This window comes from Salmo salar, chromosome ssa05 (genome assembly GCF_905237065.1).
Source record: "Salmo salar chromosome ssa05, Ssal_v3.1, whole genome shotgun sequence".
In the NCBI taxonomy this organism is placed as follows: domain Eukaryota; kingdom Metazoa; phylum Chordata; class Actinopteri; order Salmoniformes; family Salmonidae; genus Salmo; species Salmo salar.
Genome location: NC_059446.1, coordinates 71900538 through 71913138, shown reverse-complemented (window position 1 = coordinate 71913138; position 12601 = coordinate 71900538). Strand labels below are relative to the sequence as shown.

General features: G+C 45.0%; 2 protein-coding genes across 7 annotated transcripts in view; both read right to left on the bottom strand.

Annotated features, from left to right (window-relative positions):
* Window positions 1-600: 600 nt before the first annotated feature.
* ret1 (receptor tyrosine kinase) lies at window positions 601-3787 on the bottom strand. The gene is given in 4 exon segments (NM_001141480.2): window positions 601-1037; window positions 2073-2174; window positions 2667-2851; window positions 3392-3787. Coding segments are annotated over 4 exon segments (417 nt in total). The 5' UTR covers window positions 3468-3787; the 3' UTR covers window positions 601-983.
* Window positions 3788-4485: 698 nt separating this feature from the next.
* LOC106576571 (tyrosine-protein phosphatase non-receptor type 6) overlaps window positions 4486-12601 on the bottom strand; it is a 38936-nt gene continuing 30820 nt past the window's right edge. For all 6 annotated transcript variants that reach the window (XM_014153815.2, XM_014153841.2, XM_014153824.2 and 3 more), the window contains one exon: window positions 4486-4838. In XM_014153815.2, coding sequence (XP_014009290.1) covers window positions 4736-4838 — 103 coding nt within the window. In that variant the 3' untranslated portion in view covers window positions 4486-4735. The remainder of the gene's footprint in view (window positions 4839-12601) is intronic.

The following is a 12601-nucleotide window of genomic DNA, read 5'->3' as shown; positions in this document are numbered from 1 at the left end:
GGTGGAAAAGAGATTGATGAAGTAGATGTATATGGATAGATATTCATTTTAACATCACAGCATCTGTTCAATGATGTTTTAACCACAGCATTGACAATTCTGTTAAAACAGTTGACGCTTTAGCAAAGTGCAGAATCTAAATGTAGACAACACCAGAGTGGACACCGATTAATTGTTTGTCACCCCCTGTAGGATAGGAGTAGCAGCGGCTACCATACTTCAAACTGCTTTACCCTGCCCTCTAGTGTTATCAGCTAGCATTTACAGCTAAATGCAGGCCAACTGAAATCAGTTGCGGACTGCGTTTGCACAGGCAGCCCAAGTCTGATATTGTTTTCCATTGGTCTTTTGACCAATAACATCAGATCTTTCCACATCAGATATTTTTTCGGAGCTGATCGGATTGGTCAAAAGACCAATTCGTTTTTAAAAAAAGATCAGAATTGGGCTGCCTGTGTAAACACAGTCCTTTAGGCACAGACCAAGGGTAAGCATACCTTCCCCAAATCCTAACCCAATTGGAGTGAAAAACGCTGAACTGACTTTCGATCACAGCGTTTACATAAATACACATTGAAGGGAAGAGTTAGAACATGGGTTCCATAAAGAGACAACATCTGTATTTATAGTGTGGAGCATCAGGTGGTATATTTGGACACAGAACAGCCACATACAACACAAAAGGGAACATTCAATGGCATTGTGAACTATCGTAGTGCTATACGAGGAAATATATTGGGAATGTTTACACAATTCACCCTGCACTGTACCATGACAACATTCAAAACATACCATTGACAATCTTTCCCACAGTGAAATAGCACACTAATTAAAAATATCTTAAATGTTGTCCATTAAGTAATGGTTTTAAAACAATGATGATCATATTTTTAAAACTATGGCACTTATATACCAAGTCCTAGACTGTTTTCTAATGAGAATCATGAACGTGAAGTTGATGAACGAGATCGTTCCCAGTGGTTTCAGTCTGCCTTCTTGAAGAGTTGCCTGGCGACCACATCTCCAACTCTCATCTCCTAAAGGGCAAAAAAAGGACGGGTTGAGAAGAGGGTGGAGAAAGAGAAAAGAGGGAGGAGTTTGGGTGGGTGAGTGTGGGAGAGTGAGTGCGTGCGTGAGAGTGAGTGCGTGCGTGGGAAAAGATCATTAATGGTCTCAGTCACAAAAACGCTGTGCTCTTTTCTCTCTGGACTCTGTAATCCTATCGCTCCTATCTCCTCTTCCTCTCCCCTTCATTATCTCCACCCCCCACACATGTACTTCCCCGCTCTCAATCCCACTCCCCCTCGTGTCCCTCCCTCCCCCTCTTCTTGTGTTACTCACCAAATCCACCCTTTACTGCCTGATCCCCAGTGGTATTTATTTCCAAACTTCTCTTTCGGATTTGAACAAAATATCAATGAGGTATTGTTTTCTATTAGAAGCATTTGGGAGCTGTTTAATAAAACAATGCTGATTGTTTGAAATCGTAATCAGCATTTGCATGTAATCACAAGCAAAAACAGATTGCCCAACTAAAGTCCATCTGAAGCACAGGCCTAAACAGAAGCTTGTGATTCTCCTCCCAATCCCTTCACTATGAAGAGTCTTGTTGAAGTCTGTATTTAGCTCATTAAAATGGTAACGAACAATAACCTTTCCTTATTCTTCCTGTTCCTGCCCATTCCTTCACCCTGAAGACTCTTAACAGTGTTTTCCCCCGTTTCTTTCTCCTTCTTCGGGCCCCACACATTTCTTTCCCCTGAACAGGCAACAAATAAGGAGTTTTGAGGGCCATACACCCCCTCTTTTTTTAAAGGACCTCATTTGTTCTCACACAAACACACGCACGGACACGTGCACACATACAACGTAGGCAGTGAATAACTTCCATTACCAAATCTGATTTGCATATCCCCCACTTTCAAAATGGTATATCAATCCCAGCATCTTCTTTCCTCCCAAATCTTTCCTGCTTTCCTCCCTTTCTCTGGCCTTGTGTTCACCTCTATTCCTATTCCCTTCCAATCTTTATCCCTCTCTGTTAATCCATCCCTCCCTCCCTCCATTCTCACCAGGTGTAGCTTGTCTCCCTCCAGCCAGTGTGTCCATCCTCTTCCCTCCTTCTCTCCTCTCTGAACACACACCAGCTTATCACCCTCCCAGTCCACTGTGGTCTAAAAACAGAGAAAAACTGAGTTAACACACCCCAGCTTATCACCCACCCAGCCCACTGTGGTCTAGAAACAGGGTTAACACACACACACACACACACACACTGTGGTCTGCAAAAACATGAAAGCGCACACACACACACAACCACTGCCTTGTACCACTATGAGTTTGGCGCGGTCTGAAAACAAGCAACAGGGGGTGGTTATGACAGGAAAACAACAGGAGGTACACACATGCCAAAATATCCCCCCCCCCACACACGGCAAATAGTATATTCACCCAAACAAAGCAAAGTAGTATGACAAGTACACCTATATGAAGTCAATTAGAGAGAAGTTGTACAAGTCTGAACAAGTAATGAAACAGAGAAACATAAGGGAAAACATCACCAGATAACAGAAATACATTTAGCCAGTGTCTTTACAAACAGCACATGATGAAGAACAGAGACCACCCACCCACCCATACACGTAGAACTGTAAACACACACACACCTGACAGACTCGTCCATCCACAGGTCCCAGGTCCTCGGTGAAGACCTGACCCAGTTTGAAATCCATATCAAAGTCCTTAAAGGTGGTGAGTGTGCGGATCTTCATACTGCCTGTGGCCGGGTCATGGACTATCTGTTTAGTGGGCTTCAACATACACACTATCTTCCGCAGGGCAAAATTAATATCTGATGGAGAGAGAGAGAGGGAGAGAATTAATCAACCAAACATAACACCTTGCCATTCTAGTAATGAGGTAGTGTATCTGAGGCAACATCTCTGACCTACAGCTGTGTCTGTCCTTTTACATCTCATGTTAATGTTTCCAGATATCACACACCCACAGACAGACAGAGACACACACACACACACACACACACACACACCCCTGTCTGTGTCCAGGGTCATTTACAGGCTAAGGCGCCATGATGATCTATCACACGGCTCTGGGAATAGAGATGGCAAGCCTTTGGATGAGTCACTACCCCTAAAATTCATCTCAAAGCAGCAGGCAAACAAAGGAAAAAAATGTTAAGTTCAGTAAAATAGAATGAATGAATCGTGTTAAATTAAAATGAAAGGAGGCAAGTTGCAGAAGTACAGTAAGCTCTTAACACGTGTCATTTTACATATTACAACTACACGAATTGGACACTTTTTAACAATGACGCATTTGTAGCTAATATATGTGCTAACAGACAAAGACATTACGATTCATATGATCTTACCCAAAGCTGCGAGGTAGTTCTCGAAGTTATCTTGAGACACCATGTGAAAGGTTCCTGTGTAATTTGGTTTAGACATCTTTTAGCCTTTAGTTTTGCAGAGGAACTCAACAAAGAAAACTGTAACCTACAGTATTGCCTCTTCTCTACAGATATTCTCTTTCTCTGCTCTTTTCACTGCTCTCACCACTACCGCATTGTTTGATATTAATAACACTTATGCAACCTGTGAGCTAACCTTCTGTCTGCTAGTGTCAGTCAGAAGGTATGCGGCTTTACGCAAAACTGCAACTTGATAAAGGAATGATTGAGCTGCTGGAATGTTTTAGAGCGGCGGTCGTATCCACAATGACTGTCCTCTGCTCTCTTCACTCCTTCAATTCCCGGGTATCGATTCCCTGATGCAAACGTTGCACAACCCTTTTAAATTCCCTATTCGCTCCCTCTGCTCTCCCACGGAAAGCGTAAACTCCTCCCTACGGAGCTTTATGCAAACAGCTTTTGTTCCACTAATCCTCTTCCTAAAATGGGAACTGGGTAGGTATGTGCCCTTTCCGCGTTAATTAAACGGTATTCTCTCCATCTCGCTATTCACAATTGCTTTATTGGCATGGGAAACATATGCTTACATTGCCAAAACATGTGAAAAACATGTGTTTCACAAAAGTGAAATAAGCAATCAGAAATTAACAGTAAACATTACACACACAAAAGTGTAAAGTTTCTCTCGCTCTCCTTCACTATCGCTGTTTGGAGAGCAGACTTTGTTCTGTACCACATGTGGAGAAGAGGGAGAGGGAGGCGGGGGGAAAGTTCATTCATCTCGCTCAATGTTTTCCTGTCACTCGGGGCAGTCACTGCGGGTCGTCGGCGACTCTGGGGGAGCCCAGTGACGTTGCCAATGTTAGTCTACAAACATAATAGCTCATTATAGAGATATGTCTTATCTAAAACTTTCATTGGAATGACAGAGTGGCTGTGTGTCCCCACTGTGCTTGATCCCGTGGTCATGGCATTTTATTTTATTAATTGCAAAATATTCTATAGGCTTTGCATAAATGGATACAATACACTTGTGATGAAGAAAGAAATGAATGTATATTACTCTGAGCCTTTATTGTCAGCAAAAATTTTAGCCATTACCATTTGCATGGGTGCAGAATGGTTCCATGGTGCAGGAGCCCAGCACCGAGAATCTATCAGTAGTTTGCTTTATAATCTTAATTATATCACAGACATCAACTTTATCACTTGATATTAAAAAAAAAACACTAAGATAAATCTTTTAAAATAAAAAGTTAATATCAAATTCAATATTAAATCATCAGCACACAGCTCTCTCATCCTCTATCTTTTTCTCACGGAGCCACTCTTCTTCTCCTCTGACTTCTGCTTCTTCACATCTTTCTTTCCTTTGGCTATGTTTTCATACAATTGCTGTTCCTTGTTTCTAAAAGAGAGACAGTACAAGAGAGAGGACATAATGTTAGAAACCCGCAGGTTCAAATAGCTGAGAGATAACAATGTAGGCTTCTTTGTGTGTAAGAAAAGGAGCACTCTTTAGATCTTCAGTTAGTAGTAGCCTACCAAACAGTACCCTGACCCTACCAAACAGTACCCTGACCCTACCAAACAGTACCCTGACCCTACCCTGACCCTACCAAACAGTACCCTGACCCTACCAAACAGTACCCTGACCCTACCAAACAGTACCCTGACAGTAACCTGACCCTACCAAACAGTACCCTGACCCTACCAAACAGTACCCTGACCCTACCAAACAGTACCCTGACCCTACCAAACAGTACCCTGACCCTACCAAACAGTACCCTGACCCTACCACACAGTACCCTGACAGTAACCTGACCCTACCAAACAGTACCCTGACCCTACCAAACAGTACCCTGACCCTACCAAACAGTACCCTGACCCTACCAAACAGTACCCTGACCCTACCACACAGTACCCTGACAGTAACCTGACCCTACCAAACAGTACCCTGACCCTACCACACAGTACCCTGACAGTAACCTGACCCTACCAAACACTACCCTGACCCTACCAAACAGTACCCTGACCATACCAAACACTACCCTGACAGTACCCTGACCCTACCAAACAGTACCCTGACAGTACCCTGACCCTACCAAACAGTACCCTGAAAGTACCCTGACCATACCAAGCAGTACCCTGACCCTACCAAACAGTACCCTGACCCTACCAAACACTACCCTGACAGTACCCTGACACTACCAAACAGTATCCTGACCCTACCAAACACTACCCTGACAGTACCCTGACCATACCAAACAGTACCCTGACACTACCAAACAGTACCCTGACAGTACCCTGACACTACCAAACAGTACCCTGACCCTACCAAACACTACCCTGACAGTACCCTGACCCTACCAAACAGTATCCTGACCCTACCAAACACTACCCTGACAGTACCCTGACCATACCAAACAGTACCCTGACACTACCAAACAGTACCCTGACAGTACCCTGACACTACCAAACAGTACCCTGACCCTACCAAACACTACCCTGACAGTACCCTGACCCTACCAAACAGTACCCTGAAAGTACCCTGACCATACCAAACAGTACCCTGACCCTACCAAACAGTACCCTGACCCTACCAAACAGTACCCTGACAGTACCCTGACCCTACCAAACACTACCCTGACAGTACCCTGACCCTACCAAACAGTACCCTGACCCTACCAAACAGTACCCTGACAGTACCCTGACGCTACCAAACAGTACCCTGACCCTACCAAACAGTACCCTGACAGTACCCTGACCCTACCAAACACTACCCTGACAGTACCCTAACACTACCAAACAGTACCCTGACAGTACCCTGACCCTACCAAACAGTACCCTGACACTACCCTGACAGTACCCTGACCCTACCAAACAGTACCCTCACCCTACCAAACACTACCCTGACAGTACCCTGACCCTACCAAACAGTACCCTGACACTACCCTGACAGTACCCTGACCCTACCAAACAGTACCCTCACCCTACCAAACACTACCCTGACAGTACCCTGACACTACCAAACAATACCCTGACAGTACCCTGAGCATACCAAACACTACCCTGACAGTAGCCTGATGGTATCCTGACAGTACCCTGACCGTACCAAACACTACCCTGACTGTACCAAACACTACCCTGACGCTACCCTGACTGTTCCAAACACTACCCTGACACTACCCTAACACTACCCTGACAGTACCCTGACCGTACCCAACACTACCCTGACAGTACCCTGACTGTACCAAACACTACCCTGACACTATCCTGACTGTACCAAACACTACCCTGAAACTACCCTAACACTACCCTGACTGTACCCTGACCGTACCAAACACTACCCTGACAGTACCCTGACCCTACCAAACACTACCCTGACCATACCAAACACTACCCTGACACTACACTGACCGTACCAAACACTATCCTGACACTACCCTAACACTACCCTGACAGTACCCTGACCGTACCAAACACTACCCTGACACTACCCTGAATGTACCAAACACTACCCTGACACAACCCTGACACTACCCTGTCGGTACCAAACACTACCCTGACCATACCAAACACTACCCTGACAGTACCCTGACCTTACCAAACACTACCCTAACAGTACCTTGGCCATACAAAACACAACCCTGACAGTACCCTGACCCTACCAAACACTACCCTGACCGTAGCAAACACTACTCTGACACTACCCTGACTGTACCAAACACTACCCTGACAGTACCCTGACCGTACCAAACACTACCCTAAAAGTACCCTGGCTGTACGAAACACTACCCTAACTGTACCCTGACCCTACCAAACACTACCCTGACACTACCCTGATAGTACCCTGACCCTACCAAACAGTACCCTGACACTACCCTGACAGTACCCTGACCCTACCAAACACTACCCTGACCGTACCAAACACTACCCTGACACTACCCTGACCGTACCAAACACTACCCTGACACTACCCTGACCGTACCAAACTCTACCCTGACCGTACCAAACACTACCCTGACACAACCCTGACACTACCCTGACCGTACCAAACACTACCCTGGCCATACCAAATACTACCCTGACAGTACCCTGACCCTACCAAACACTACCCTGATAGTACCCTGACCCTAAACACTTCCCTGACAGTACCCTGACAGTACCTTGACCCTACCAAACACTACCCTGACAGTACCCAGACAGTACCCTGACCCTACCAAACAGTACCCTGACACTACCCTGACAGTACCCTGACCCTACCAAACAGTATCCTGACAGTACCCTGACAGGTTAACAATACAAGGATAGTTCGCAAATGTACAACAGGTAAAAACAGGGATGGTCTAGCATCGGAGATAAACACTCAGAAGTGGTGACAGTGACACATTTCATACTGTACATAGCCAGCTCAGAGCTCTCCAGTGAACTCTGGATTGTGAGCTTACCCACACCACACTGGATTGTGAGTTTACCTACATGTTTGAGTGGCCGTGGCCTTGGCCAGGCGGGCACTAGAGGCCAGCGGGGAAGCCATTCTACTGTACTGTAATTACATAAATGGATGAACCAATCAACAGTTTTTCCAACACAACTTAGGGCACTGAGCTACCCGTGTCAAGCCAGTGCCAGACTCACACTGTGGTGTATTATACTGTACTAGAGACAGGGGTTACACTGTGGTGTACTATACTGTACTAGAGACAGGTTACACTGTGGTGTATTATACTGTACTAGAGACAGGTGTTACACTGTGGTGTACTATACTGTACTAGAGACAGGTGTTACACTGTGGTGTACTATACTGTACTAGAGACGGGTTACACTGTGGTGTACTATACTGTACTAGAGACAGGTTACACTGTGGTGTACTATACTGTACTAGAGACAGGTGTTACACTGTGGTGCACTATACTGTACTAGAGACAGGGGTTACACTGTGGTGTACTATACTGTACTAGAGACAGGTTACACTGTGGTGTATTATACTGTACTAGAGACGGGTTACACTGTGGTGTACTATACTGTACTAGAGACGGGTTACACTGTGGTGTACTATACTGTACTAGAGACAGGTTACACTGTGGTGTACTATACTGTACTAGAGACAGGTGTTACACTGTGGTGTACTATACTGTACTAGAGACAGGTTACACTGTGGTGTATTATACTGTACTAGAGACAGGTTACACTGTGGTGTACTATACTGTACTAGAGACGGGTTACACTGTGGTGTATTATACTGTACAAGAGACAGTGGTTACACTGTGGTGTATTATACTGTACTAGAGACGGGTTACACTGTGGTGTATTATACTGTACTAGAGACGGGTTACACTGTGGTGTATTATACTGTACTAGAGACGGGTTACACTGTGGTGTATTATACTGTACTAAAGACACAGTGGTGTACAATACTGTACTAGAGACAGGGGTTACACTGTGGTGTACTATACTGTACTAGAGACAGGTGTTATACTATGGTGTATTATACTGTACTAGAGACAGGGGTTACACTGTGGTGTATTATACTGTACTAGAGACAGGTGTTATACTATGGTGTACCATACTGTACTAGAGACAGGGGTTACACTGTGGTGTACCATACTGTACTAGAGACAGGGGTTACACTGTGGTGTATTATACTGTACTAGAGACAGGGGTTACACTGTGGTGTATTATACTGTACTAGAGACAGGGGTTACACTGTGGTGTATTATACTGTACTAGAGACAGGTGTTACACTGTGGTGTACCATACTGTACTAGAGACAGGGGTTACACTGCGGTGTATTATACTGTACTAAAGACAGGGGTTACACTGTGGTGTATTATACTGTACTAAAGACACTGTGGTGTATTATACTGTACTAGAGACAGGGGTTACACTGTGGTGTATTATACTGTACTAGAGACAGGTGTTACACTGTGGTGTACCATACTGTACTAGAGACAGGGGTTACACTGTGGTGTATTATACTGTACTAAAGACAGGGGTTACACTGTGGTGTATTATACTGTACTAGAGACAGGGGTTACACTGTGGTGTACTATACTGTACTAGAGACAGGTGTTACACTGTGGTGTATTATACTGTACTAAAGACAGGGGTTACACTGTGGTGTATTATACTGTACTAAAGACACAGTGGTGTACTATACTGTACTAGAGACAGGTGTTATACTGTGGTGCACTATACTGTACTAGTGACCGTGGTTACACGGTGGTGTACCATACTGTACTAGAGACAGGGGTTACACTGTGGTGTATTATACTGTACTAGAGATGGGTTACACAGTGGTGTATTATACTGTACTAGAGACAGGGGTTACACTGTGGTGTATTATACTGTACTAGAGACAGGGGTTACACTGTGGTGTACTACACTGTACTAGAGACAGGGGTTACACGGTGGTGTACCATACTGTACAAGAGACAGGGGTTACACTGTGGTGTACTATACTGTACTAGAGACAGGGGTTACACTGTGGTGCACTATACTGTACTAGAGACAGGGGTTACACTGTGGTGTACTATACTGTACAAGAGACAGGGGTTACACTGTGGTGCACTATACTGTACTAGAGACAGGGGTTACACTGTGGTGCACTATACTGTACTAGTGACCGTGGTTACACTGTGGTGTACCATACTGTACTAGAGACAGGGGTTACACTGTGGTGCACTATACTGTACTAGAGACAGGGGTTACACTGTGGTGTACTATACTGTACAAGAGACAGGGGTTACACTGTGGTGCACTATACTGTACTAGAGACAGGGGTTACACTGTGGTGTACTATACTGTACTAGAGACAGGGGTTACACTGTGGTGCACTATACTGTACTAGAGACAGGGGTTACACTGTGGTGTACTATACTGTACTAGAGACAGGGGTTACACTGTGGTGTATTATACTGTACTAGAGACACTGTGGTGTACCATACTGTACTAGAGACAGGGGTTACACTGTGGTGTACTATACTGTACTAGAGACAGGGGTTACACTGTGGTGTATTATACTGTACTAGAGACAGGGGTTACACTGTGGTGTATTATTCTGTACTAGAGACAGGGGTTACACTGTGGTGTATTATTCTGTACTAGAGACAGGGGTTACACTGGTGTATTATACTGTACTAGAGACAGGTGTTACACTGTGGTGTATTATACTGTACTAGAGACACTGTGGTGTATTATCCTGTACAAGAGACAGGGGTTACACTGTGGTGTACTATACTGTACTAGAGACAGGGGTTACACTGTGGTGTACTATACTGTACAAGAGACAGGTGTTATACTGTGGTGTACTATACTGTACTAGAGACAGGGGTTACACTGTGGTGTATTATTCTGTACTAGAGACAGGGGTTACACTGGTGTATTATACTGTACTAGAGACAGGGGTTACACTGTGGTGTACTATACTGTACTAGAGACAGGGGTTACACTGTGGTGTATTATACTGTACTAGAGACAGGGGTTACACTGTGGTGTATTATTCTGTACTAGAGACAGGGGTTACACTGTGGTGTATTATTCTGTACTAGAGACAGGGGTTACACTGGTGTATTATACTGTACTAGAGACAGGTGTTACACTGTGGTGTATTATACTGTACTAGAGACACTGTGGTGTATTATCCTGTACAAGAGACAGGGGTTACACTGTGGTGTACTATACTGTACTTGAGACAGGGGTTACACTGTGGTGTACTATACTGTACTAGAGGCAGATGTTATACTGTGGTGTACTATACTGTACTAGAGACAGGGGTTACACTGTGGTGTATTATACTGTACTAGAGACAGGGGTTACACTATGGTGTATTATACTGTACTAGAGACAGGGGTTACACTGTGGTGTATTATACTGTACTAGAGACAGGTGTTATACTGTGGTGTATTATACTGTACTAGAGACAGGGGTTACACTATGGTGTACTATACTGTACTAGAGACAGGTGTTATACTGTGGTGTATTATACTGTACTAGAGACAGGTGTTATACTGTGGTGTACTATACTGTACTAGAGACAGGTGTTATACTGTGGTGTACTATACTGTACTAGAGACAGGGGTTACACTGTGATGTATTATTCTGTACTAGAGACAGGGGTTACACTGGTGTATTATACTGTACTAGAGACAGGGGTTACACTGTGGTGTACTATACTGTACTAGAGACAGGGGTTTGATTATACATGAGGTGGGTGCCTCGGGAGCTCTTTCATTACTAGGGCCCAGAGTCTTTCCTGACCATGTCATCTGTCCAGGAAGAACTCTGATCCCTATAGCCAGCTGTATAACCAGGGTGATCCCTACAGCCAGCTGTATAACCAGGGTGATCCCTATAGCCTGCTGTATAACCAGGGTGATCCCTATAGCCAGCTGTATAACCAGGGTGATCCCTACAGCCAGCTGTATAACTAGGGTGCCCTGTGCTGTATAACCAGGGTGATCCCTATAGCCAGCTGTATAACCAGGGTGATCCCTATAGCCTGCTGTATAACCAGGGTGATCCCTACAGCCAGCTGTATAACCAGGGTGATCCCTATAGCCTGCTGTATAACCAGGGTGATCCCTACAGCCAGCTGTATAACTAGGGTGAACTGTGCTGTATAACCAGGGTGATCCCTACAGCCAGCTGTATAACCAGGGTGATCCCTATAGCCTGCTGTATAACCAGGGTGATCCCTATAGTCTGCTGTATAACCAGGGTGATCCCTATAGCCAGCTGTATAACCAGGGTGATCCCTAAAGCCAGCTGTATAACCAGGGTGATCCCTATAGCCAGCTGTATAACCAGGGTGATCCCTATAGCCTGCTGTATAACCAGGGTGATCCCTACAGCCAGCTGTATAACCAGGGTGAACCGTGCTGTATAAACTGACGTGATCCCTATAGCCAGCTGTATAACCAGGGTGATCCCTATAGCCAGCTGTATAACCAGGGACGATCCCTATAGCCAGCTGTATAACCAGGATGATTCCTATAGCCAGCTGTATAACCAGGGTGAACCGTGCTGCATAACCAGGGTGATCCCTATAGCCAGCTGTATAACCAGGGTGATACCTATAGCCAGCTGTATAACCAGGGACGATCCCTATAGCCAGCTGTATAACCAGGGTAATCCCTATAGCCAGCTGTATAACCAGGGTGAACCGTG